The sequence below is a fragment of the Podarcis vaucheri genome (genome assembly GCF_965113315.1).
Source record: "Podarcis vaucheri genome assembly, chromosome: 15".
In the NCBI taxonomy this organism is placed as follows: Eukaryota; Metazoa; Chordata; class Lepidosauria; order Squamata; family Lacertidae; genus Podarcis; species Podarcis vaucheri.
In genome coordinates this window covers 12,165,002-12,192,756 of record NC_138753.1, presented here as the reverse complement: position 1 = coordinate 12,192,756, position 27,755 = coordinate 12,165,002, and the positions used below count along the sequence as shown (strand labels likewise).

General features: G+C 46.7%; 1 protein-coding gene across 1 annotated transcript in view; it reads right to left on the bottom strand.

Moving 5' to 3' along the window:
* Positions 1-27,755, bottom strand: part of MYBBP1A (MYB binding protein 1a) — a 58,326-nt gene that overhangs the window by 26,953 nt on the left and 3,618 nt on the right. Inside the window, exons 4-19 of the mRNA XM_082201183.1 lie at positions 27,150-27,224; positions 26,397-26,504; positions 25,247-25,437; positions 24,340-24,507; positions 23,708-23,825; positions 23,125-23,414; positions 21,223-21,339; positions 19,690-19,815; positions 18,131-18,337; positions 17,350-17,458; positions 14,850-14,946; positions 13,537-13,691; positions 12,109-12,198; positions 11,627-11,803; positions 4,365-4,529; positions 784-941 (exon numbers count right to left, since the gene is read on the bottom strand). Coding sequence (XP_082057309.1) covers positions 784-941; positions 4,365-4,529; positions 11,627-11,803; positions 12,109-12,198; positions 13,537-13,691; positions 14,850-14,946; positions 17,350-17,458; positions 18,131-18,337; positions 19,690-19,815; positions 21,223-21,339; positions 23,125-23,414; positions 23,708-23,825; positions 24,340-24,507; positions 25,247-25,437; positions 26,397-26,504; positions 27,150-27,224 — 2,351 coding nt within the window. The remainder of the gene's footprint in view (positions 1-783; positions 942-4,364; positions 4,530-11,626; positions 11,804-12,108; positions 12,199-13,536; positions 13,692-14,849; positions 14,947-17,349; positions 17,459-18,130; positions 18,338-19,689; positions 19,816-21,222; positions 21,340-23,124; positions 23,415-23,707; positions 23,826-24,339; positions 24,508-25,246; positions 25,438-26,396; positions 26,505-27,149; positions 27,225-27,755) is intronic.

The following is a 27,755-nucleotide window of genomic DNA, read 5'->3' as shown; positions in this document are numbered from 1 at the left end:
CCACTGTAACTATCCAACCTCCCAAAATTTCAACACCTCTTGCAATGGTCTGACCCCTTTCAGTTTGTACAAATTCTACAAACACCCTCCATATCTCCTCAAAATCATTTCTCCTGCATATTCACCTTCTTACCTTAACGACACGTTAATTTATCATTAATAGCTATATCCCACACCTCCCTATATCATTCTTCCATTTTATATTCTGCTTGCTCCTTCCACTTCCTAGCTATAATAATGTGCTGTCTGTTTTTAACTTCTTATGTGGTTTTTAATGTACGTATTAAGTTCTTGTAAACTGCTTTGGGGTTTGTCATCACAGTGGTACCTCAGGTTACATACGCTTCAGGTTACATACGCTTCAGGTTACATTCGCTTCAGGTTACAGACTCCACTAACCCAGAAATAGTGCTTCGGGTTAAGAACTTTGCTTCAGGATGAGAACAGAAATCGTGCTCCGGCGGTGCGACAGCAGCAGGAGGCCCCATTAGCTAAAGTGGTGCTTTAGGTTAAGAACAGTTTCAGGTTAAGTACGGACCTCTGGAACGAATTAAGTATTTAACCCGAGGTACCACTGTAGTGGTATATATATAGAATCACAGAAACCTAGACTTTGAAGGGACCCCGCGGGGGGGGGGTCAACTAGTCAAACCCCCTGCAATGCAGGAACCTCTTGCCCAATGTGGGGCTCAAACCCACAACCCCGAGATTAAGAGTCTTCTGTTCTACCGCCTGAGCTATCTAAATTGAAATAGCAAATAAGAAACCTCGCCACAAACTCACGTGAAGATATCGGCCGTCTTCCGGAGGTAGTCTTGCTCCTGCTTGTCGGACTCGCTGCTCATGCTCTGCTCGATCACGGAGAGGAGCGGGTCGATGATGGTGAACACGAGGGGGTTCTCCGCCTGCTTCGACAGGAACACCTCGACCAAATCCAGAACCTGGAAATGTGAGGGACAGAAGGGAGATGTGTCGGACTCAGGCCAACACAAGCTTTCCAGAGACAGAGAATAATAATAATAAAATAATAAAATTTTATTTATTTCCTGCCCTCCCCAGCCGAAGCCAGGCACAGTGCGGCTAACAACAGTAAAATAATACATTCTAAAATCAGTTCATTATAAAATCAGTTCAGATCAGGTTAATGGCAACCATTGGGCTTGAGTTCTGTGAGGATTGCCAAAGGAGGGAGTCAGGCTGTGCCCTGACCAAAAACCTGGTGGAACAGCTCCGTCTTGCAGGCCCTGCAGAAAGATGTCAAGTCCCACAGGGCCCTAGTCTCTTGTGACAGAGCGTTCCACCAGATCGGAGCCACAGCCGAAAAAGCCCTGGCTCTGGTTGAGGCCAGCCTAACCTCTCTGTGGCCCAGGACCTCCAAGGTGTTTTTGTTTGAAGACCGTAAGGTCCTCCGTGGGACATACCAGGAGAGGCGGTCCCATAGGTACGAGGGTCCTAGGCCATATAGGGCTTTAAAGGTTAAAACCAGCACCTTAAACCTGATCCTGTACTCCACCGGGAGCCAGTGCAGCTGGTATAGCACTGGGTGAATGTGATCTCGCAGCGAAGACCCCGTAAGGAGTCTCACCACGGCATTCTGCACCCGCTGGAGTTTCTGGGTCAGTCTCAAGGGCAGCCCCATGCAGAGCGAGTTACAATAATCCAGTCTGGAGGTGACCGTCGTGTGGATCACAGTGGCTAGGTCAGGGCGAGAGAGATAAGGAGCCAACTGCTTAGCTTGGCGGAGATGAAACAAGGAAGGGGTGCACATGGAAGAAGTCTAGGGCTGGGCCAACAGGAATGACTACAGTATATGGGGACAGGACAGCCTATCTGTCCACCTGGACCAGCACTGCTTGCTCTGACCAGCAGCTCTCCAGGGTCTCTAGGAAGGGCGTTCCTATAATCCGCTACTATGATTAGAGCAGGGGCTGGGAAACTTGGTCATCCAGAGGGCCACACTCTATTCTGAGAAACCTTCCGAGGGCCACATACCACTTGGTGGGTGGAGCCAGAAGCAAAAGTGGGTGGGGCAATGCAAGTAAGATGTTGCCTTTTGCAGAGCAAGCTGGTTTCTACAAACACACACACCAATGTCAGGAGTTATCAGAGTTGAAGGACACAATTGAGCCAGGCGAAAAACCACCCTGAGTGTAGCCTGGTGAGTTTTCTGAGAGCCACATCTGGTCTCCAGTCCTGGGGGTCCCCACCCAATTTAACCGCATAGATGTGGACGCATGACGGTCCCTTTGTTCTCCCAACTCCCACTAAGCTTTAGTGCAACTCACTTTGCACATTGCACTTTGCTCAGAAGGAAGCCCAGTTGTTTTTAATGGGCCTCACTCCCAGGTAAGTGAGTATAAGATCGCAGCCTAAAATGGTCTGCAAAAGGGTTCCTCCCCTGCCATCTGTCAAGGCCTCTGTCATGTTAGCAAAGAACAAGACCTTCCCTCTTCTCCCTCCCTGATCCACTTATTTTTTCAGGGAACATCAGGGAAGAGACCTGTGTAACTCAGAAGCTAGCTCAGTATTTGGCTTTACTGCTCCAGTTTGGATTCTTGCCACCAAACAGTATTTCACATGCTGAAAAACTGTTTCCCAAGCTTATGCTGACCCCTGGAGGCCACGATTAAAACAATCCCAAACCCAACTGCATCCTTTCATCCTCAGATCCAGCCACAGAGGGATGGACAGCAGTTCTAAATTAAAAACGGTATGTGCCGTAAGTTGTACATCAGAACAAAAATAGATACTGTCCCTTTCCAAGAGCATAAAGGTCTGCAAATCTCCTGTGGTTTTACTGCTCAGCTGCTGTTATATATATATGTACCGTTTTACGGTAGTGCTATTTTTATGTTTTGCAGTTTCTTACGTGGCTCCAAGAGAATCTTGCGCCTTGAAAGGTGGGGTGAAAATGTTTAAATCAGTGGCTTTCAACCAGTGTGCCATGACACCCTGGGGTGCCTTGAATGGTGGTCAGGGGTGCCATGGGCGACACTGGCCTCTGTCCCTCTTTCCTTCCCTCCCTCCTTGGGTGCCCTCTCGCATCTCTGCCTCCCAAAGGCTTGCATGGCTGTTTGTTGCAGCAGCCCTAGCTACAAGCCCCCCAGGTGAATGGTGCCTCTGGGTTGGCCAGGGGGTGCTGCTTGCCAGGAGCTAAGGCAGCCTTGGAGTAAGCAAGCAAGTGGGCGAGGAAGCCCAGCCAGCCAGTTCACCCAGGCCCCTGTGGGGCAGTGTGAGGAGGCAGCTCAGAGACCAGGGGCGGCAGCAGCGGCTGCCCAGAGGACTCCCAAGGAGAGGGGAGAGGAGAGGAGGCTGAGGGAACACTCCACAAGGGAGGGTGTTCAAAAAAGGGTGAGAGGCCACCAGTTCTGCAGGCAAAGGGCAACACAACTGGGCTCCTGATCCCTGCAGAAAGAATGTACAGTGGTACCTCGGGTTACAGACGCTTCAGGTTACAGCCTCCACTAACCCAGAAATAGTACCTTGGGTTAAGAACTTTTTTTCAGGATGAGAACAGAAATCGTGCGGCAGCAGTGGGAGGCCCCATTAGCTAAAGTGGTGCTTCATGTTAAGAACAGTTTCAGGTTAAGAACAGATCTCCAGAACGAATTAAGTTCTTAACCCGAGGTACCACTGTAGTTGGTCAAGCGAGCCGTGGACTCAAAAAGGTCGAAAACCTCTGGTTACAATAATAATAAAAACTCATGCTACAAAGACTGCTTTTGGCTATCAGCTTCAGAACAAGTCAGATAAAAACCCAGGATCCTAAATCCATGGTTTGAAGGTCATTATGATTAGAGTAGTTTTAACCCATCTTTCAATGCAATGTTTTCTAGATGCAGGCTGAAAACACACCCAAGGGCAATGAATCCATTTTTATTTCATTTTTATCTCTGCTTAAGTTACTGGGGGGGAAATGGGTGACGCTGTGGGTTAAACCACTGAGCCTAGGACTTGCCGCTCAGAAGGTCGGCGGTTCGAATCCACGCGACAGGGTGAGCTCCCGTTGCTCAGTCCCTGCTCCTGCCAACCTAGCAGTTCGAAAGCACATCAAAGTGCAAGTAGATAAATAGGTCTACCAGCAGGAAGGTAAACGGAGTTTCTGTGCGCTGCTCTGGTTCGCCAGAAGCAGCTTAGTCATGCTGGCCACGTGACCCGGAAGCTGTAAGCTGGCTCCCTCGGCCAATAAAGCGAGATGAGCGCCCCAACCCCAGAGTCAATCACGACTTGACCTAACGTTCAGGGGTCCCTTTACCTTTAAGTTACTGGGAGGCAGCAATCTGAACCAGCTCTCAATGGCTTTGCGTTTATTGCAATTTCAAAGGGTTTCTCACCCCTGGGGCCAACACCTCGTCTCCTCCTACCTTGATCTTGAATTCCCGGCGTAATATTTTCTCCTTGCGCATCTTTTCCTTCTCGTCCTTCTTGGCTTGGATGCGCTTCTTCTGCTCGGCAAAGAGGGCCGACAGGTTCTCGTCCAGGGACATCATGGTTTCGTCATCAACGTCCTCGTCGCTGTCATCGCCACCCTGGGATTTTTAAATATAAAAAATGTGTGTGTGTTTTAAAGTTTTGTACCCAGTGCTGGTCCTAGGCCACTGTTTGGGTTGTATCCAACTAAGTTTGACCCAGAGTAGAAACACTGGAACTGACAGATTGGAGTCAGTCAAGTCCATCCATTTTTAGTGGGTCAACTCCAGGAAGGAGAACCCAATGGGTTTCCAAGCTGTAGAATTCAGCTTTCTTCCCCACAGAACTTGGGGTTCCCTCAGCGCAGAAGACAGGGCCGCATTATTGGCCCAGAGATGGAAAGAAGATAAAGCCCCTGTGGTGATTACACAGGGTCCCCGGACATTTGACGGTCTATTGACCCTGTGCCACCACTGTGATTGCTTTCTTCGCTGCCACCAACCCGTTTCTCTCGGGTACACACGGAGTCCAGACAGTTGTTAACATTACCAAATAATCAAGTTTATTTATAGGCATGAACAAACTTATGGTTTCAGTTAATTTTTCTTGACAGTTTCTGAATCTTAGTTCCTTAACTGTTCTATGCGTTCCTAACAACTTCAAAACAACTGATTATTCCAACTATCTATCTGACTTCATCTAACAATTCCTCTCACTCCCTCACAACACAACTCGACCAACCCACAGACTTATCCTCCCTCTTCCTTCTCCAACTCCCAACTCTCCACTGATTTTCAAAACCTCCCACTCTAACTTTTACTCCTCCCTTGCATTCCCACTGGCCAATCACATTCTCACTCATTTAACCCTTTCCTAATGACCCACCTAGGAGGCAAACGCCACAGCCCCTACCAGAGAAGAATGGCAGATCAAGTTGATGGACTATGCCAAAATGGCTAAAATGACTGGAAGAATCAGAAATCAGGAAGACCAAATTTTAATAAGGAATGGGGAAAATTTATAACTCATCTTGAAGTCCATTGTAAACAGTTAAAACCGTTAGTGAGATTGGAATATCACTTGTAGTTTAATGGTGCATTCTGGATACAATGGAGATGGAAAAGATTTGGATCATCATAAAAGATGCAGGAAGAAATGATTAATAATAGGACCCACAAAGGGGAGGATGGAAGTCCAGGAGATTCCTTGGAATCTTGTTTTTCTGATCTATGTTCGATATATGACTGTAAAATTTTAATCTGAAAAACCAAATATATATATATATATATATATGCAGGTTTTGGTGTCTTCGGGTGTCTTCCCGTGTAAGAGTCGGGGTGTCTGTGCGACGTTTCGACGAGGTCTCACTCGTCATCTTCAGGCTGGTGCTTTCGGCTTCTTGTTACTGGAACAGAGCAGAGTCTGGTGTTTGAGTTCCTATAAATACTGTTGAGGGGTGTGGTGTATAGCCTCCAACGTTCTGGGCAGAGAGGAAGTTCCTAGATTAGTGTGCCTTTTCTTCTTTTGTTCCTTAATTACTTGAGGGATATCTTGGGTGATTTCATGAGTGATATTCTGAATACCACTGGGTGGGTCATTAAGTGTAGATTAGTTGCTAAAGCTTTCGTGTCTTGACCTCTTGAGCTTGTGAAGAGTTTTTCTGAGAAGATGGCTGTGCTGCATTTAGTTGTGCTCTGGCTTGGCTTCGTGTATAGGGGCGAGCTGTGGTTTTGTGCCTTGTGCCAGCCAGATCTGTGTAGGGATTGCAGGGGGGTGCAGCATCCGGAGGTGCCACTATAGTTTGGCTACTGGATGGAGTCTGTAATATGTCTGTGGAGAGGGTCTGGGTTTGGGTCTGGTGTGGTTGATTGGTGACGGCGTTCTGTGTGCCTCTGGTTCTGGTGTCGGTTTTTGTGGGGAGGGCTAATTTCCAGATGTCTGGCAGGCGGGACGTGTCGTCACGCTTGTTCATGTTGTGAGGGTGTTTCTCTATCTCGATGGCTTCCATGATTATTCTCTTGTGGTGATGTTCCATGTTAAAGAGCAATTTGGAATCTGCAAAATTAATTTCGTGTCCTGTTTCTTTCATGTGTTGGAAAAGAGAGGAAGTTTTTTCTTCTTTTTTGACGGCATTCTTGTGTTCTGCGATACGTGCATTTATTCGTCTGTTTGTTTGTCCAATGTACGTGGCTGGGCAGACTTTGCAGGGTATTTCATAGACCCCTTGGTTTTCCAGCTGGATTTTGTCTTTTGGGTTTCTGAGGATATTGGCTATTTTTTGGTTGGTGCAGAAGGCTGTTTTGATATTGTGTTTATGGAGGATTTTGCTGATTTTGTCTGTAGTGCCCTTGATATAAGGAAGGAGGGCCATGCCATTGTTTTCTTCTGTGTCTTGGTTTTTGGGGGGTGTTTCTTTTTGGATTAGCTTCGTAACCCTGTTTTTCTGGTATCCATTGGCGATTAGCACATTTGAGAGATTCTGTAACTCAGTTGTCAAGTGGTCTTTGTCAGCCAGGCGTTTGGTTCTGGAGATGAGAGTCTTGGCTACGGAGTTTATTTGTGCAGGGTGGTGGTGTGATTGTGCATGTAAGTAGCGGTTGGTGTGTGTTTTTTTCCGGTAGATAGTGTGTCCTAGGGAGCCATCAGGTTTTTTGTAGATTAGGACGTCAAGAAAGGGGAGTTGGTTGTTGTCTTCTATTTCCATAGTGAATTGTATTTTGGGGTGTAGGCTGTTGAGATGTGTGAGGAAGCTATCTAGTTTTTCTTTCCCGTGTGGCCAAATTACAAAGGTGTCGTCAACATATCTGAGCCAAAGTTTGGGTTTGTGTTCTGACTTGTCTAAAGCATTGGTTTCAAAGTGTTCCATGTACAAATTTGCGATGACCGGTGAGAGGGGTGATCCCATAGGTGCTCCTTCTATCTGTTTGTACCTTTGTCCATTGTGGATGAAGTACGTGTTGGTTAGGCAGTGGTTGGTCAGGTCCAGGATGTATTTGGGGGGGTTGTATTTGTTTTGAATGGCTGTCAAGGCTTCATTAATGGGCACTTGAGTGAAGAGAGATACAACATCGAAGCTCACAAGTAGGTCATCGGGATGTAGGTATTGTTTCTTTATTGTTTCTATGAACTGGAAGGAGTTAGTAACGTGTGAAGCGATGGATTCTGCATAGGGCTGAAGTTGCTTAGCGAGAAATTTAGCGAGATTTTGTAGAGGTGAGCCTATGGAGCTGACTATTGGTCTGAGTGGTGTTCCTTCTTTGTGTATCTTGGGGAGACCGTAGAGTTTGGGGCATCTGGATGATTTTTCTCTGGGGATGATTCTTAGCTGGATTTCTTCACTGATAGGAGAGGCTTTTATTTTGGATTTGGTGGTTTTTTCCAGATAGGTGGTGGGATCTGTTTTTATAGGTTGGTAGGTAGGGTCTTGGAGTAGATTTGATAGTTTTGCTTGGTAGTCCGATGTGTTCATCACAACAGTGGCGTTGCCTTTGTCTGCTGGGAGAATGATTATGTTGTTGTCTTTCCTCAGGTTGGTGAGTGCTTTCTGTTCTTCTTTGTGTAAATTGCTTCTGGGTGGTTTGCTGGAGCAGAGGATGTTGGTGACTTCAAGTCTGATTTTATTGGCTTCATCTGGGTCGATTTTGGTCAGGCTAGCTTCGACTCCGCATATGATGTTTTCCGTGGGGATGCGTCTCGGGGCGACTGCAAAGTTGAAACCTTTGGAGAGTACTTTGGTTTCAGTTGGGGTGAGGATCCTGTCTGATATGTTATGTACTGTTTGTTTCATGGGTTGTTGTGGAGGGTGGCTGGGCTTCTGGCGTTTCTCTAGTTTGTAGAGTTTGTTGGTGTGTCTGTCTGTCTTATGTGAGGTCTCAGTTTCAGCTCTCCAGACGGCTAGTTGTTTGCATTTGTCCCAGAGTGCAGGGTGGATTTTGTTACATAGTTTGAGGTGAAGAGTGAGCAGATCTTTGTTGGTTTGGTTTAGTAGGTATCTTTTCTTATGTATTTCGTTTCTGATTAGAAATTTAAGTTGGAAGCATGTGGGAGTTAAGTTGTTGTCTCGGCAGTTGCGTAGGAACAGGAGATCACATAAGATGGTGGCTCTTAAATTCCACTCTAAAACCCCAGCTACCGAAAGGATCCTGAAACGAACTGAACTATCCCTAATCAGAAACGAAATACATAAGAAAAGATACCTACTAAACCAAACCAACAAAGATCTGCTCACTCTTCACCTCAAACTATGTAACAAAATCCACCCTGCACTCTGGGACAAATGCAAACAACTAGCCGTCTGGAGAGCTGAAACTGAGACCTCACATAAGACAGACAGACACACCAACAAACTCTACAAACTAGAGAAACGCCAGAAGCCCAGCCACCCTCCACAACAACCCATGAAACAAACAGTACATAACATATCAGACAGGATCCTCACCCCAACTGAAACCAAAGTACTCTCCAAAGGTTTCAACTTTGCAGTCGCCCCGAGACGCATCCCCACGGAAAACATCATATGCGGAGTCGAAGCTAGCCTGACCAAAATCGACCCAGATGAAGCCAATAAAATCAGACTTGAAGTCACCAACATCCTCTGCTCCAGCAAACCACCCAGAAGCAATTTACACAAAGAAGAACAGAAAGCACTCACCAACCTGAGGAAAGACAACAACATAATCATTCTCCCAGCAGACAAAGGCAACGCCACTGTTGTGATGAACACATCGGACTACCAAGCAAAACTATCAAATCTACTCCAAGACCCTACCTACCAACCTATAAAAACAGATCCCACCACCTATCTGGAAAAAACCACCAAATCCAAAATAAAAGCCTCTCCTATCAGTGAAGAAATCCAGCTAAGAATCATCCCCAGAGAAAAATCATCCAGATGCCCCAAACTCTACGGTCTCCCCAAGATACACAAAGAAGGAACACCACTCAGACCAATAGTCAGCTCCATAGGCTCACCTCTACAAAATCTCGCTAAATTTCTCGCTAAGCAACTTCAGCCCTATGCAGAATCCATCGCTTCACACGTTACTAACTCCTTCCAGTTCATAGAAACAATAAAGAAACAATACCTACATCCCGATGACCTACTTGTGAGCTTCGATGTTGTATCTCTCTTCACTCAAGTGCCCATTAATGAAGCCTTGACAGCCATTCAAAACAAATACAACCCCCCCAAATACATCCTGGACCTGACCAACCACTGCCTAACCAACACGTACTTCATCCACAATGGACAAAGGTACAAACAGATAGAAGGAGCACCTATGGGATCACCCCTCTCACCGGTCATCGCAAATTTGTACATGGAACACTTTGAAACCAATGCTTTAGACAAGTCAGAACACAAACCCAAACTTTGGCTCAGATATGTTGACGACACCTTTGTAATTTGGCCACACGGGAAAGAAAAACTAGATAGCTTCCTCACACATCTCAACAGCCTACACCCCAAAATACAATTCACTATGGAAATAGAAGACAACAACCAACTCCCCTTTCTTGACGTCCTAATCTACAAAAAACCTGATGGCTCCCTAGGACACACTATCTACCGGAAAAAAACACACACCAACCGCTACTTACATGCACAATCACACCACCACCCTGCACAAATAAACTCCGTAGCCAAGACTCTCATCTCCAGAACCAAACGCCTGGCTGACAAAGACCACTTGACAACTGAGTTACAGAATCTCTCAAATGTGCTAATCGCCAATGGATACCAGAAAAACAGGGTTACGAAGCTAATCCAAAAAGAAACACCCCCCAAAAACCAAGACACAGAAGAAAACAATGGCATGGCCCTCCTTCCTTATATCAAGGGCACTACAGACAAAATCAGCAAAATCCTCCATAAACACAATATCAAAACAGCCTTCTGCACCAACCAAAAAATAGCCAATATCCTCAGAAACCCAAAAGACAAAATCCAGCTGGAAAACCAAGGGGTCTATGAAATACCCTGCAAAGTCTGCCCAGCCACGTACATTGGACAAACAAACAGACGAATAAATGCACGTATCGCAGAACACAAGAATGCCGTCAAAAAAGAAGAAAAAACTTCCTCTCTTTTCCAACACATGAAAGAAACAGGACACGAAATTAATTTTGCAGATTCCAAATTGCTCTTTAACATGGAACATCACCACAAGAGAATAATCATGGAAGCCATCGAGATAGAGAAACACCCTCACAACATGAACAAGCGTGACGACACGTCCCGCCTGCCAGACATCTGGAAATTAGCCCTCCCCACAAAAACCGACACCAGAACCAGAGGCACACAGAACGCCGTCACCAATCAACCACACCAGACCCAAACCCAGACCCTCTCCACAGACATATTACAGACTCCATCCAGTAGCCAAACTATAGTGGCACCTCCGGATGCTGCACCCCCCTGCAATCCCTACACAGATCTGGCTGGCACAAGGCACAAAACCACAGCTCGCCCCTATACACAAAGCCAAGCCAGAGCACAACTAAATGCAGCACAGCCATCTTCTCAGAAAAACTCTTCACAAGCTCAAGAGGTCAAGACACGAAAGCTTTAGCAACTAATCTACACTTAATGACCCACCCAGTGGTATTCAGAATATCACTCATGAAATCACCCAAGATATCCCTCAAGTAATTAAGGAACAAAAGAAGAAAAGGCACACTAATCTAGGAACTTCCTCTCTGCCCAGAACGTTGGAGGCTATACACCACACCCCTCAACAGTATTTATAGGAACTCAAACACCAGACTCTGCTCTGTTTCAGTAACAAGAAGCCGAAAGCACCAGCCTGAAGATGACGAGTGAGACCTCGTCGAAACGTCGCACAGACACCCCGACTCTTACACGGGAAGACACCCGAAGACACCAAAACCTGCATTCCTGTACCCGTGAAAATCTACGAAAGCATATATATATATATATATGCTCTGTTCCAGTAACAAGAAGCCGAAAGCACCAGCCTGAAGATGACGAGTGAGACCTCGTCGAAACGTCACCCAGACGTCGCCCAGACACCCCGACTCTTACACGGGAAGACACCCGAAGACACCAAAACCTGCATTCCTGTACCCGTGAAAATCTACGAAAGCATATATATATATATATATATACACACACACACACACACACACACAACAATAACAAGACAGTGCCGCATTGTTAAGGCTTCAACACCTCGCCCTCACCTCCTGCGACACTTACCAGTGCATTCCCAGCTTGCAGAACTCCTCGCAGCATGGCGCGGAATTTCTCGTCAGCCTCAACGTTCTCATCTTCGTTATCCGTCTCCGAAGCCTCCTTTTCCTCCCCTTCACTCTCATCGTCCTCAGAGCTGTCGTCTTCGTCAGAAGAACTCTCCTCACCATCATCCTCTTCGCTCTGCCGAGAAAGAGGAAGATTCAACTCAGTTTATCGGGAATCCAAGACTTGGCAAATCTCCGTCCTTAGAAAAATCCTGCATCAAGCTAAAAGAGCTCAGAATCGCTCCTTTTGCCATTCGGTCTTATTTTATATGCAAATATAAATGCTCAGGAACGTCAGAAGGCTTAGCCTGAAGTCGCAACAGCCGTTCCCCGCCTTTTATACAGTTTATTAGACACAGTCCTAAAATGCGAAGGGCGAAAGTGGCCTTAGTGATGTTCCAGGGCTAAATGCACTATTATAACAAATTCGGTAGCAGTTACCACATCTTCCGGCAAAGATTTCTTCTTTTGAGTTTCTTCCATCACGACGACGGCGTTCTCTTCATCCTGGTCGTGCTGTGGGTCGAGAACCTTGAGGAGAAATATATATATATATTTGCACATATACGTACAGGTGGTCAGTACAGACGCTCAAACCTAAGTTGCAGGCGCCATATTGACAAAGATGTGCCCCTTCTCTCACATGCGCAAAGGAGTGGCTCTCACAAAGCATGCATTTGCTGTGGCACAGGGCTGCCATTGTCAGTTTGCATTTCTTGGTACAGAAAGCATTGATCTGATGTGTAGAGATCTTTCCTATTCTACTTAATTCAAGAGGGTTCTGGAAGGTGCTCTGTGCGAAAGAAACAAGCAGAAGGTTCGTGATGTTTGGGTTATACCTTCAGAGAAGCTGAGTACAGCTGCTTTAAACTGGTTTTCTTCTCTTTTTCTGGCTGACCATAAAAGTAAGGTGAGAAGGAGCCTAGGTTTCACTTTCTCTTTCTACCTCTCTTCCTTCTGGTGTGGTGTTCTGTGCAGCGATCCCTCTTGCTGTTCTGGCTTCTGGGATTCAGAATATTTTTTTTCTTGTTTTCCTTCTTTTCCTCCTCCAAAAACTAGGTGTGTCTTATAGGACGAAAAGTACGGTATTTTCGGGTTGTGCTCCGCGGCGACCCGGAAGTAATGGAGAGTGTTACTTTTGGGTTTTGCCACTCGTGCATGCGCAGACGGTCAAAATGACATCACGCGCATGCGCGGAAGCGGCGAAACACAACCTGTTCACGTGCAGACGCGTCTTACCTTCTATCCAGGATGCGTACGGAACTCCAGAACGGATCCCGTTCACATCCCGAGGTACCACTGTATAGTGTTAAGGTTTAGTCATTATAAGTTATTGTAAGTTAAGTCAAGTCTGCTGCAACTGGATTTCTTATGGACAGTGCCAATCCTGAATGTATTTGTGACCAAATGTGTTTACGTTTTTACTCTGCTACCTACATGTCAGAGTTCTGCTCTGGGTCAATATTGAGTAGAATTCATTCACAGCCATCGTCAAAAGCAGAAGTGTGGAAGCGTTTTTCTACTGGGGTCGAAGCCCCACAGGCCTGAGGGCGGGGGGAGATGCTGGGTTTTGTCAAGAGACTCCTTATTCCTCTCAGAGAGCTGCAATTCCCAGAGTGGTGCAAACTCTGGGAATTGTAGCTCTGTGGGAATACAGGTCTCGGCAACCTTAACACACTACAGTTCCCAGGATTATTTGGGGGGCGGCTGTATCCTAGCACTTTAAATGAACATGACTCCCCACACACACCAAGCTCTGACTCTCCCCACCGTTGAGATGTAGCCCCCAACCGCTTTCCCCCAAGAGCACATGGCCCCGGAGAGTGGGAATGTCACCGTTCCTGCTCTGGGCGGCCCCAGGCTACTCACGTCTAGGATGAGCTGCAGGGCGCCCTTCGTCATGTGCTGACAGACGAGCCCAAAGACGCTTTTGCAGACCCGTCGGATGAGGCCGCTGGACTGGGCCAGGAGGGAAAGGAGGACTTCGATGATCACCTCCACCCATTCCGGCTCTTCTTCGCCACCTGATTGGAGAAAAACACACAGGGAGAGCCTGAATGCCTCCCAGTGGGCAATGCAACAGTGGCCTGGTCAGCAAATCCAGCCTCCCTTTAATCCTGCTAGCAACAGAGACAAAGAGTTGCACATGGGTGGGCTGGTGGAGGAGGGAACTGGGGTTCAGCACAATCCCTCCTGCGCAACCAAATGCTATCAACAGCCTTGGCCCTCCAGGTGTTGTTGAACTACAACTCCCATCATGCCTCAGCCATTGCGGACACTTGCAGCAATCTAGAAGGCCAAAGGCTGCCTAGGGCCTACATCCAACCACTTACTCAGAACAGACCCACTGATGGACCGAAGTTAGTCATGTCCAGGGTGGATAAAAATCAATGATTTTTTAAAAATAAATTTTAAAACATCTATTTTTAAAATAAAATGCTTTTGGAGGAAAAATCTTCCTAAAAGTAGTTTTCTGTTTAAGTTACATTATAGTCCAAAGGCTATTCATAAAGAAATAAGGATTTGTTTGTTTTTCATGTGTGCTAAAACTCAGCCTAAGGTTTTTTTTAAAAAAATGGTTTACCCACAACTGTTAACAATCATGGATACATATGCTATGCTATTGTTTTAGTTAAATAAATTGTTATTAAGGAAATAATTATTTTTCTCCTTAGAATAAAGGACAGCAGAAAAGTGGTCCAGATATAAACCATTAACATATTAAACCTCACAATAATTTCATGATTATCTGTCTATGTATTTCTAATAGCATAACCAAATCAGTAATTTTTCATATAACTGTAAAAACTACTCTGAAAATTATTCCAAAAATGAAACCTTCACCTGTTGTAAATACTAAGATTATACCAGCAAGAATGAGTCTTTCTGTAAAAAAAGAGATTTAAATCAAGTCTGACTAGTGATTTAAATCAAATCCACCCTGGTCATGTCTGTTAAAATCAATGGGTCTACTCTTGAGTAGAACTAGCAAAGGATCTGGAGGCCCACCAAACAAACAGGCAGAAAAAAGAGCAAGTTTTCCCTTTCTTTCTCTGCCTTCACACCAATCCCTACAGTCTCCTGTTGTTTATTATATAAATTGATAAATATCAGGCCAGCAACTATGAGGGGTTTATTTACAAGGGTGTGGTGGATAAATCAGGCTGCGAACAGAGACTCACCAGCAGCTGTTGTCTTTTTCTTCTTGGGTTTCTCTCCAAAGGCTCTCTGGGTGCAATTTTGCAGGTCGCTCAGAAGGTTCACACACTCTGCAGGGGACTAGCCGGGCAAGAATCGAGTGAGGAAGCGAGAGGCGGAGGGAACCAAAAGAGAGAGAAAGAAAAAAGGAGTCAAATGTTGTCATGATCATCGTCCCGATGTTTTTATCCTATCTTTCTCCAAAGTCACTCAGGGCAGCATGCGAGGTTGTTGCAAAGTAGCTTAGGATGGGAGACTTTCTGGTGGGAAAGAGCTTCAGTGTTCCTATGTTCCAGTGGTGCCCCCATTTCCTAAAATTGGCATTCCACAGCCCTACCTGTCATGGTATTGGCGGAGAATGAAGGGGAGGAGAAGAGACAGGCAGAGGAAGGGGGGCAGGAAGTGGCGGTGGAGGAAAGAAGGGAAAGCCAGGAGGAGGGACAGCTCACAGATGTTGGAGCAGAGCCTCAACACTGCACAGGAAGTTCTGGCACAGACAGTGAAACAAGGCCTGTTCCGTCTGCCAAGGAAAGGAGAGTGTTAAAGAGGAGGAGACAGAGACATCACATGAAAATTCCACGCCTTTTCTGTTGGAGAAGGGGCGGGCGTAAGGCACTCCAAGAATCTGAGCCGGAGGATTCGGATGCATGATTGTAACGTGCTGCTTGTACATATGTAAAATAAAGACTGTATACAGTGGTGCCCCGCAAGACGAACGCCTCGCGAGACGAAAAACTCGCAAGACGAAAGGTTTTTTCGTTTTCGAGTTGCTTCGCAAGACGAATTTCCCTATGGGCTTGCTTCGCAAAATGAAGCTTGCCCCCGCACCCCAGACCTCTTTTGAAGCAAGGGGCAGCGGGGAGAAGATCGCTTCTCCCCGTTGCCAGCCCCGCAATCTCTGGGGACAGAGGGGAAGCGCCGTGCGCCTTCCCCTCTGTCCCCGGACCCCTTTTGAACCAAGGGGCGGCAACGGGGAGAAGCGATTCTCCCCGCTGCCTCTTCCCTTGCTTTAAAACAGGTCCGGGGACAGAGGGGAAGGCCCGCGGCGCTTCCCCTCTGTCCCCGGACGGTCTCCATAGGAACGCATTGATTGATTTTCAATGCATTCCTATGGGAAACCGTGCTTCGCAAGACGAAAAACTCGCAAGAAGAAAAAACTTGCGGGACGAATTAATTTCGTCTTGCGAGGCACCACTGTATATGTATCTGTGAGTGAGCAATGGCATTTCTTGCGGAGAGCGTTCACAAGCCATCACACTACCCCACCAGGCATTCTGCAACCAGGAGCCCATCTCAGGGCATTCTGCAACGACCCTGCAGTTCACTTGCTACAGCTGACGCATAATACATGCTCTGCACTTGTAAGAAACTCATCCTTTGAATTAGTACGGCAGCACCCACACTTAGGAACTCCCTGCTGATTGACAGCAGGCAGGTGTCTTCGTTGTTCTCTTTTCGGCGTCTGCTTAAAACATTTTTCTGTAGGGAAGTCTATCCACACATGCAGAAGTTACATGTTCTGTTTCTTTTTAGCAACTGATGGTTTTAGCCATCCTTTGAATGGATTTAATAATCTGTTTTTTATTGATAATTTTTGTAAACTTCCTAGAGATACTTTTTGAATGACAAAGCAGTGGTTTGCTAAAATAAATAAAAATTGTGCAGGTACAGAAATACACTAGAACTCAAACTCAAACCCTGCACTTGCAATTCCTGGGTTTGCCTGCTTGCTTTCCCATTTAATTTTTTTTTTTATATTCAACTCATGTGTTCGGTTCTCTGAACATGTTGGCCTTCCATGGGCCAACGAGCATATCCCTGGTCTCTTTCTTCCTGCTAACTCCGCAGGATTGTTTTGTTATACCGTTTGTTGCAAAATACATTGTTCTGTTTACTATTTTCTGAAAATAGCAATTCATCTTTCCATACTGTGTTCTGATCTGGTTTTATCATGTCATCATCATGTGAAGCATACAGTAAGCAAGCCAATGAATTTTTAAAGAACGCAATGCAGGTAAGAATTACTATTTTTTTAATTTTTATCATCTACAATACTGTCTTATTATTTTATATTACAGTACATTGATTATTGCTTACATTTTATGGATCAATGGTCTCGATAGATAGTAAAATTCATGCTAAATTGCTGTTTTAGGGGTTGGTTTTAAAAGTCTGGAACGGATTAATCCATTTTGCATTACTTTCTATGGGAAAGCGCGTCTTGGCTTTGGAACGCTTTGGCTTTGGAACGGACTTCTGGAACGGATTAAGTTTGAGAACCAAGGTACCACTGTAGACCCAATAGTCTGACCTCATATAAGGCAGTTTCCTATGCCTTTCCCAAGACAAGCCCTGGGAGCCCTTTGCAAAATATCTCTCCCCTTCCATTATCATCATCATCATCATTATTGGCTTAGGCATTATGGTTACAGCCATATTCAAAGCCTCACCCAAAACAGCCGCTTCCAGCGTGCCGGATATTACCTTGAAGAGGTGAATGCCAACTAACAGCAGGAGGTGTTGGAAGGCGGAGGACTTCAGGTTCTGACTTTTCTTCTCTCTCTTCCGCAAGGTTTCCACCGTCTGCAGCATTCTGTGATGGGGAGAGAATGGTCAGGCTGAGACACGCAGCTCTGCGTTTGTTTGTTATTTGCTTGTTCCAGCCAGCCAGCAGCATTTCCAAGCACAGTTCAAAGTGTTGGTGCTGACCTTTAAAGCCCTAAATGGCCTCGGTCCAGTATATCTGAAGGAGCGTCTCCACCCCCATCATTCTACCCGGACGCTGAGGTCCAACACCGAGGGCCTTCTGGCAGTTCCCTCGCTGCGAGAAGCCAAGTTACAGGGAACCAGGCAGAGGGCCTTCTCGGTAGTGGCGCCCTCCCTGTGGAACGCCCTCCCACCAGATGTCAAAGAGAACAACAACTACCAGACTTTTAGAAGACATCTGAAGGCAGCCATGTTTAGGGAAGTTTTTAATGTTTGATGTATTACAGTATTTTAATATTTTTTGGAAGCCGCCCAGAGTGGCTGGGGAAGGCCAGCCAGATGAGCGGGGTATAAATAATAAATTATTATCATTATTATTAATATTTGTGAGACTAGGCCAGTCTAGTCAGACTTTGTGCACTGAATGGGGAATGAACCAACTTGTCCCTCCGCCTCGGGCGGTAAAATGGCTTGGGCACTAGGCAGGCTCCACTGAGATGAGAGTCCAACCACACCTGGAAGGCCACAGGCTCCCCACCCAGCTCTAAGTGCCTCGTACCTGTCCCAAGCAAGCTTCTCTTCATCGCTAAATGGCACCACAACTGCGACGTGGGCCTGGTGAGAGAGGAGGGCACTGGCGTACTGGACGATGAGGTAGAGCCAGGGGTCCCCGATGGCGGTCAAGCCGTGAAGGTGCTTCTTCCTCATTTCTTCTGCTTTGGCCGAGTCCCCCAGCGCGGGCATCGTGTTCAAGTGCTGGAGCAAACTGCAGGGAGAGAGAAAACAGCGACTGAACACAGGAACTGCCGCTTGGGATATGCAGAAATGTCAAAAATAGTTACATCAGGCTTCCTTGACAGCCGTCGTTGCTGAATATGAGGACCGACAACGTGAAAGCTTGTGGCTCTAAAGAACTTTTGACGTGGAAAGAAAACATTGGTAGGTGAAATAGAGGATAGTTGTATTAAAGTATGTCCTATAAAGCAGCCTGTATAAGGTAGGAATAAAAACATGGAAGTAAGGGTGGGAAGCCAAAATTTAAGAAAAAACATGTGAAAATCAATTAAAAATTACAGTCATACCTTGGGTTGAAGTAGCTTCAGGATGAATATTTTCAGGTTGTGTTCCGTGGCGACCCGAAAGTAACGGAGCGTGTTACTTCCGGGTTTCGCCACTTGCGCATGCGCTCAAAATGACATCATGTGCATGCGCGGAAGCGACAAAACACAACCTGCGCATGCGCAGACGCGTCTTGCGTTTACTTCAGGATGTGAACGGGGCTCCGGAACGGATCCCATTCGTATCCAGAGGTACCACTGTATGTCTTTAAAAAAACAACAACAACTTTTGACAAGGATGTTAGCTGAAGCCAGGATTTCAATAGCCCAGCAATGGAAAACCTTGAATAAATCCACATCTGTCTTCATGGTGTAAGAACTTATGGACTTTGGCTATCAAGGAGGGGGGAAATACACATGAACTGTGTGTTTCCAGTGAGATGGAAGATCCACAACACGTGTGTCATCTGGTGGGGTTTTATTTCCTATGCTTTGGCCTTAGACGCTCAACAAAGGAGTATCTAAACCACAACCCTGTTTCTAAAAGGAAGGGTTGAAACAGCCCGCTTGTTCAAGGGGGCCACAGATAACTGAGAGCTCAACCATCCAAGCTAATTCAAAGCCACTTGCAATACATAAACTAACACACACATACATTAAAAGGTGGCATAAACGAAAAATGGAAAAAAATCTAAACGGCAATCTTATTTTTAAAAGGGAGGATTAAAACATCCCACCTACTCAACAAGGCCACAGGTAACTGAGAGCCAAAGGCCTGGGGGAAAATAAAATGTTTTTGCCTAATGCCTAAAGATTGGTGCTAACAGACGAGCCTCCCTGGGGAGAACATTCCGCAAGCGGGGAGCCACCACAGAAAAGGCCCCTTCTCGTGCTGCCACCTTCTGGGCCTCTCAAGGAGAGGGCACATGGAGAAATGCCTCAAGGAATGATTGCAAGGTCCGGGTTGATTCCTATGGGGAGAGGCAGTCCTTGAGGTGCTGGGGTTGTGATCCGCGTACGGTTTTCAAGCTCAAAACTAGCAAGGCAGCAAAGGGAATACCTGAAAAACGAGTTTGCAGCTGCTGCACGGGATGCCTCATTCAGGGGCACCGATGGTATGGTTTTCGTCTCGGTTATCTCAGGGGTCGGTTTCTTGGTCTTGAAAAAGGCGTGAAAGAAGCAGAACCTGGCAGAAGACAACAGCGACTTCTTAATACAGGCTGCTGGAACAAAGCGGCCTTCCCAAATGATTTGCAACTCTAGAGACACTTCAGTTGTTCCGCCAGGCCTTTGGTCAGGGCGCAGCCTGACTCCCTCCTCTGGCAACCTGCACAGAATTTTGCTTAATTGGTTGCCATCAATTTGATTTAATTAATTTTTATAACGAAATATTTTTAGATTTTGTGATCATTTGACTGATTATTTGATTGTTGTTAGCCGCCCTGAGCCCGGCTTCGGCTGGGGAGGGCGGGATATAAATAAAATTTATTATTATTATTATTATTATTAGAAAGCCAAGAATACCCACTTTCCCTTGGAAAGAAGTTTCTAGTCCTCATGTTTGTGGCAAGTAAATATAGACTGGGGGGGGCAGGTTGTTACATCCAGTGCTTTTTTTCAGGAGGTACTCAAAGGTCTTCTGCCAACCTAGCAGTTCAAAAGCACACCAGTGAAAGTAGATAAATAGGTACTGCTGTGGCGGGAAGGTAAATGGCGTTTCCATGCACTCTGTCACTCGTTGTGCCAGAAGTGGTTTAGTCATGCTGGCCTCAGCCTGAAAGTGAGATGAGCACCGCACCCCATAGTCGCCTTTGACTGGACTCAACCATCCAGGGATCCTTTACCTTTTTTACTTTTACTCAAAGGTGCACAGTACCAGCACCCCTTTTTTTAATTAAAAAAAAGTGTGGCACTTACTGTAACAACTCCATGGTGAGTACCAGTATCTATTTTTTAAGAAAATAAGCACTGGTTACATCTCAGCTAGATCTAGCTTGCATTGTGGTAACCACCCAGTAACATAAATGCCAAACGTGTCTTGCAGGATCTTAAGTTTCTATCTTGGCAATATCAATATACACACTGCGCTATCAAGTACCAGAGGACCAGCTCCCATCCCAAGGACCTTACAAGCTAAACTTCTGACATGGGATGTGGAGGAAAATGGAAACAGGTCTGGGAAAGGGAAGGATATGTTCTTTTATTCAAATATGTGTCTTTGGTCTTCATTCCAGTTAGACGATTGAAGATATTTTTGAGGAAACCTGCACTTTTGAGGAAGGTTTGGAGGAAGAGGGAATGACTGTTAAATCACTCTGGGAACTCTAGCCCTGTGAGGATAAACAGAGGCTCCTTAGCAACTCTGAACACCCTGAACAAACTGCAGTTCCCAGAAAGCTTTGGGGGGACCCATGTTTAAAGTGGTACGACGCTGCTTTAAAAGAATAGTGCAGATTGCGGCCTAAGGTCATACAAAGTTTGTGAGCAGTACAGCTCTTTGGTTTAGAGTATTCGGCTGTCTCTAGTGAACAACAAACCCTTCCCTCAGCAAGCGGGCGGCGCAAGCCGCTGTCAACCACCTTGTCCCTCCTACCTGGTCACATCAGTCACAAACTCTTCTCCCTTCTTGATCTGCGGGTTCTCGACAAGGCCAACCAGCCGAGCTATGATCCATTTCCTCAGGCGCGTCACACAGTGCTGGGTCATTTCCCTGCATCGACAGAGAGAAATCAGCAGTAATGAGCCACTAAAGCAGACCCTTGCCTTGCCATCTTAATGGAGTAAAAAGATGGTGGGCAGCAGGCCAGTTCAGATGTCATGCTAAGCAATCGTTTAGTGTTATGAGACACCTCCAGCGTTGCCAGGTGGGTCCGGGGACCCCCACCCCCTTTGGCCACTTCCACACCATTCAATTAAAGCGCCATGGTACTAAACGGTCATGGCGTCCTCCAAAGAATTCTGGGTACTTTCATTTGTTTAGGGTGCTTAGAGTTAAGAGGAGACTCCTGTTCCTCTCAGAGAGCTAAGATACCCAGAGCTGTTTAACAATCACAGGGCGCTATGGGAATTGTAGCTCTCTGAGGGGAACAGGGGCTTTGTAACAACTCCTAGTACCCAGAATCCTTTGGGGGAAGTCCTGGCTGCTTAAAATGGTGAGAATGTGGTTTTGGTTAAAAAACAACAACACCTACCATCCTATGTTCCTGTGGCAACAGTTGACCAAATCAATTGACCACCATCCCCGATATAGGTGGGAATCTTTGAACTGCAGAGCCAGAAGGGACCCCGAGGGTCATCTAGTCCCACCCCCTGCAAAGTAGGAAACTTTTGCCCAATTTGGGGCTCTAATGAATCAACTAAGCTATAGGGAGCTTTGGCCAGCCTAAAGACTTCACGGTGCCTTGGTGGAAAGTACAAATGGGCCTGCCCCAGCCAAGAAACCTCACAGAAATTAGCACCTGAGGAGAATCCAGTGGCAAAGCCTCACTAATACCAACAGGAGCGTCACGTGCATGTGAAAAATAGAATCTCGGTGGTAGAGCATCTGCTTTGAGTGTAGAAGGTCCCAGCTTCTGACAATTTTAGGTGATATTTTAGTGATCAAGATTTTATATATATATATTTTTAACTGCTATATCTGTATTGTCTCTGTTATACCCCAATGCAATTCAATGTATTCCTGTTGTGTTTTACGATTTTCCTGATATTTTAAGTGAGCCGGAACTGGTCTGTGACCATAATAAAATTCATTCATTCACTAAAATTCATTCATTCATTCCTGGTTCAATCCCTGGCAACTCTCCTGGCTGGGAGAGACAAGAGCATAAGAAGAGCTCTGCAGGATCAGGCCTGCAGAGTCCAGCATCCTGTTCTCACAGTGGCCAGCCAGATGCCTGATGAAAACCCACAAGCAGGATTCGAACACAAGATCCCTCTCCCCTCCTGGGGTTTCCAGCATTCAGAAGCATCACTGCCTCCGACTGTGGAGGCAGAGCACAGCTATCATGGCTAGTAGCCAAGGATAGCCCTCTCCTCCATGAATCTGTCTAATCCTCTTTTAAGGCCATCTAGCTTGGTGGCCATCACAGCCTCCTGTGGAAGGGAGTTCCACAGTATAACTAAGCTCCGCCTGAAGGACTTTCTCTTCTTTTATCTGTCCTCCATGCAGTGGTCTGAAGCAGCATAAGAAGAAGAAGAGTTTGGATTTGATATCCCGCTTTGTCACTACCCGAAGGAGTCTCAAAGCGGCTCACATTCTCCTTTCCCTTCCTCCCCCACAACAAACACTCTGTGAGGTGAGTGGGGCTGAGAGACTTCAGAGAAGTGTGACTGGCCCAAGGTCACCCAGCAGCTGCATGTGGAGGAGTGGAGACGCGAACCCGGTTCACCAGATTACGAGTCCACCGCTCTTAACCACTACACCACACTGGCTCTCACACTGGCTGCTTCCTATTCGGCCGGAGGTGCCTCCGCCTTTCCCCCAGCTTCCACTCACACGTCCGTCTTCTTCTCGTTCTGCTGCTGCCGCCTGGTGGCGAAATCCACGCAGGCGTCCAAATCCGGGTTGAGGAACATGTTCTTGAGCCAGGCCGTGTACTTCAGCAACGCCCCTGGGAGCAGGTGCCTCAGCACTTTCCAGAAGCTGGGCACCACCGGGTAGCCTTGGTTGGTGAGCGTGGAGAAGCCAACCATCGCCGCCAGCTGCTTGGCCGGGTCACTGCATCCCTCTAAGAACGCGTCGACGTAGGCCTCCATCTCTGGGGCAAACTTGAATCTGTCATGCATCTGAAAAACACAGGCAGGAGAAGGGCTGTGGCTGAGCAGCAGGACACCTGTTTGGCAAGCAGAAGGGCCCAATCCCTGGTGTCTCCAGGGAGGGCTGGGAACATCTGCTGTCTAAAATCCTGGAGAGCCACTGCTGATCAGGGTAGACCAGCCTTCACCATCCTAGTGGCCTCCAGGCATTTTGGACTACATCTGTCCCAGAGAGCAAGATCAGCAGAGATGCTGCGAGTTGTTTTCCAGTAAACTATGGGGGCTACCATACTGGGGAAGAGATATTGTTGCCATTCCCCTACCTGGGTGGACACAACATGGGTCCCGTAATGACGCATGACTTCCCCTCGGAGAACCATCCTTAGCTGGCTAGTCGACAGGAGCGGGAGAGAGCTGCCCAGCAACCGGTAACACATGTAGCTGAGGAAGAAAAAGACCCACAGGATAAGAAATAATGAGTGAAAGCAGCTTTCTGGCTTTCAAGGGGCCTGCCTTTACCGATTTCATGAATTGAGAATGGCCTGCTAAACTCGCGAAGAATTTGACAGCCTCCCAGAGCACAGTTCGAAAACCACTGGGATTTATAAAAATGGGAGAAAGAACTGCAAAGAGAGACTGAAGCCATGTTCACACCATACATTTAAAGCATTACCACAATCATGGCTTCCCCCAAAGAATTATGGGAACTGTGGACCCCCTATTTCCTTCACTGAACTACAATTCCCAGAGTTCTCTCTGAAGAGATTGATTGCTAAAACATTCTAGAAACCGCAGCTCTGTGAAGGGAAAAGGGGCCTTCTAACCACCCTCAGGACCCTCAACAAACTACAGCTCCCAGAATTCTTGGGACTGTTGCAAAGTGGTATCATAGTGCTTCAAAACATGTGGCGTGAATGTGGCGAGTGACAGACAAGCCAAAACTTCCCCAGCCAACCTGCAAGGTCCAACGTTGTCCTTCAGCAGGCCGTTCTCAACAGCTTCTTTCCAGAAGAGCTCAAAGGTGCCTTCCTTCAGGGCCACTTTCATCAAGTCCAGTCCGACAGTTGGAAGACTTCTGTCCTTTTTCTCAGACTTGGCCGCCATTTTCAAAACCTCCAGCAGCCTGCAAGGAAGAGCAAAATGATTTTTAAAAAATTAATTAAATTAAAAACTGCCTTCCGTTGCGTGGAGGCAAAGCCTAGGGGCATACAAAGCTTCCTTAGGCTGGAGTAGGATATTGGCCCATACAGCTCAGTACGGCCTAGTCAGGCTGACAACAGCTCCCCAGGGTGTTGACTGGGGGCCTTTCCCTGCCCTCCTCGGAGATGATGAAGACTGGACCAGGGACCTTCTGATTGCAGAGAGCGGGAGATATACCACTGAACAACACCCCGAAGAATCTTAGATCCCAGAATCCTCCTTTTCCTTCCTTCACTGCAAGATATTATGGGCTGTCCCGTGAATCCGCTGGATGAAATAGCGGAAGAACGTTGCCTCAGAAGAGTGAGGGAAATTCTCAGGGATGATTCACACCCTGGCCGGCACTTTCTTGATCTCCTGCCCTCAGGCAGTAGAGATAGAAGCATGATTACTCGCACCAACAGGGCAAAGAACAGCTTCTATCTATGGGCTGCTGAATGAAAAGATAACAACAGGGCAACTGACTTTTGGGTTTCGTGGGTGTGCGTCAGTAAACAAGGAGAATTAAGACTAAGAGAGCTGAGTGGGGGTGCTCGTGTAATCTCACTGTATACTAGTTGTACAAGTGACAATAAAGTATTTCAATTTCAACTTCAATATTTCAATTTCAAAAGAGCTGAAAAGCGACGCAAGTGTCCTGCATTCGTTCCTGGTCAACATACCTGGGAATGTTTTCTGCCGTGATAACGGCAGTCGTGCCCAAGAGGGCCTTCAGTTTTTCTGGCCGGAGAACCCTGGGGAACTTCTGGATGCCCACCAGCAGGAGGTAAAGCTGCCCTGGACTGCTGAAGGCCGAGGTGAGGTCATCTTCCAAGAAGCTGAAAAGGACCTCTTCAAACACAGCCTCCGGAATCTGAGTCCCCGGCAAAAACAAAAGCGAACAACTCCCTGGGTTTGGACGTCCATGCTAGATTCCCCATTTTTACATCTCAAACCTCCCACCTCTAGGCAAGACTCCTGTGCCAAAAGTATTCACCTCCTCCATCGCTCGGACCATCCAACTCCCTAGGCCCCTTCAGTGGCTACTCAACCGCCTCTGCACCCCGGACAAGCCCATCTCTTTCTGCACCTGCCTCGTCCTCCATTTTATAAAGCCACCCACAGCCAAGTCTATCCATCCTTCCCAACACCATCTTTGGACTTTTTGGACATCATTGGCAATACATCAGCATTTGCTTCTGTGGAATTCACTCAGGTGCCAGACATCCTGGTCTACGTGACAATTACAGTGGTACCTCGGGTTAAGTACTTAATTCGTTCTGGAGCTCCGTACTTAACCTGAAACTGTTCTTAACCTGAAGCACCACTTTAGCTAATGGGGCCTCCCGCTGCTGCTGCACGATTTCTGTTCTCATCCTGAAGCAAAGTTCTTAACCTGAAGCACTATTTCTGGGTTAGCAGAGTCTGTAACCTGACGCATATGTAACCTGAAGCGTATGTAACCCAAGGTACCACTGTATGGGTGGCATCCGAATGAGGCCACAGTCACACCAAACATTTAAAGCGCACTTTAAACATGGCTCCCCTGCAAAGCATTCTGGGAACTGCAGTGCTGAAGAGTTGCTAGGAGAACCGCATTCGCCTCCCAGAATTCCCCGTGAAGAGGGATTGACTGTTGAACTACTCAAAGTGAATTGTAGCTCTGGAATATTTCCCTGTGTCCTGGCAAGGCAATATAATTAGCATCAGCGGTCTAACGGGGACGGGTTGGTGCCTGCAAGCCGGTCTTGCAGAAGAAGCTACGCAACTATATATTTAAGAGGCTCCCTTTTTTTTTTTTTTTTTTTGCAACAACACCCCACATCTCCCTACCTCGGAAACAATGTCGGCCAATGTCTTCCTAGGAAGGTCTTTGAGGTGGGCGTGGTGATCTGAAAGGCTCTGGAGAAGCTGGACGCAGCCAAGGAGAGCTTTTGAATCCTAAGGAATTTAGATAAGAGTGGGTGAGTCTACAGGGATGGAGTGGACCCAGGGAACGTGAGAGGGAAAGCATGTATTTGAGGAACTGATCCATCTACCTCAACACTGTTGGCAGTGACTTCCAGAAGCTTTTGAGGGTTTCAGCAAGGAATAGTCTTAGTCCTCCCTGAAAGGTTACCCCAGAGGAAAAAACATAACAGGAAAAATTGCCCACCCAGTCTTTAAAGGATCTAACAGCCAATGGAGAAAAACACTCCTCACTCTACCACCAGCTGCCAGGCAGAGCAGATGTTCCAGATGTGCCAAAGAATCAGCTCAGAACACTGGAGCTTCATGTGTTCCATTAAGAGGCGCAGGAGCTCTCTCAAGTTTCTAGTCCATATGGATTCTAAGCGAGGCTTGAAAGCATATGTGAGCAATGCCTGGAAAAGGTAGGGGGTGATCTGGGATTTCCAGTGACTGGTGGAAGTGATCTCCAGTGCCTCCCATTCAGCAGACGACTCAGGAGAGCTGACTCTATTGGCATAATTTGTGCACATCAGAAAATTCAGCATATTATTATTATTATTATTATTATTATCAACATCACGTCACAGGGTGTGCACCAGGGGCATGCAGACCTGAAACATTTGCATTTAGCATTACCTTTGGAAGACGCCCAGACTGGAACAGAGCCAGAACGCCAAAAAAGTTCCCAAACAGAGCATTTCGGAAGAGTTTCTGAAACATAAGGGAACCAACAGGGAAAGACAATCTAGGCAAGGCTGTGGAATCTCGCGAGCAACTTTTTAGAGCGAGTAAACTTGCAAACAGGCAGTATCTAGCAACACTCACCACTTGAATGGGTTCCCATCCGCCCCCAAAAACATTTCAATATGGAAATGCAGCCCTCAACCTCAAACTTCCCACCGTTGACTGAATAGGGCCTCCCCAAATGACCCCAAATACTGTTTTGGGGGACATGGGAAGCATCTTGGAAGATGTGGGGAGCAGGGTCCATTCCCCCGGCTCTGCTGAAAGACCTTCTACTACTGAACTGTTTCCATGCCGGATGGTCATCCTGAGTTTGCTTTTTTCCTCTTCCCTCCCTGCCATCTTCCCTTGTGTGTCATGTTGTTTCAGACTGCAAGCCTGCTTTGTTATCTGACTGCATGCAAGCTAACATGGAAGCAATTTTTTTTACAAAAAGAGCAGGGTACAAATGGCCTGAATAAATAACCAGCTTTACCCGGTTGCTTCTCAAACTATGGG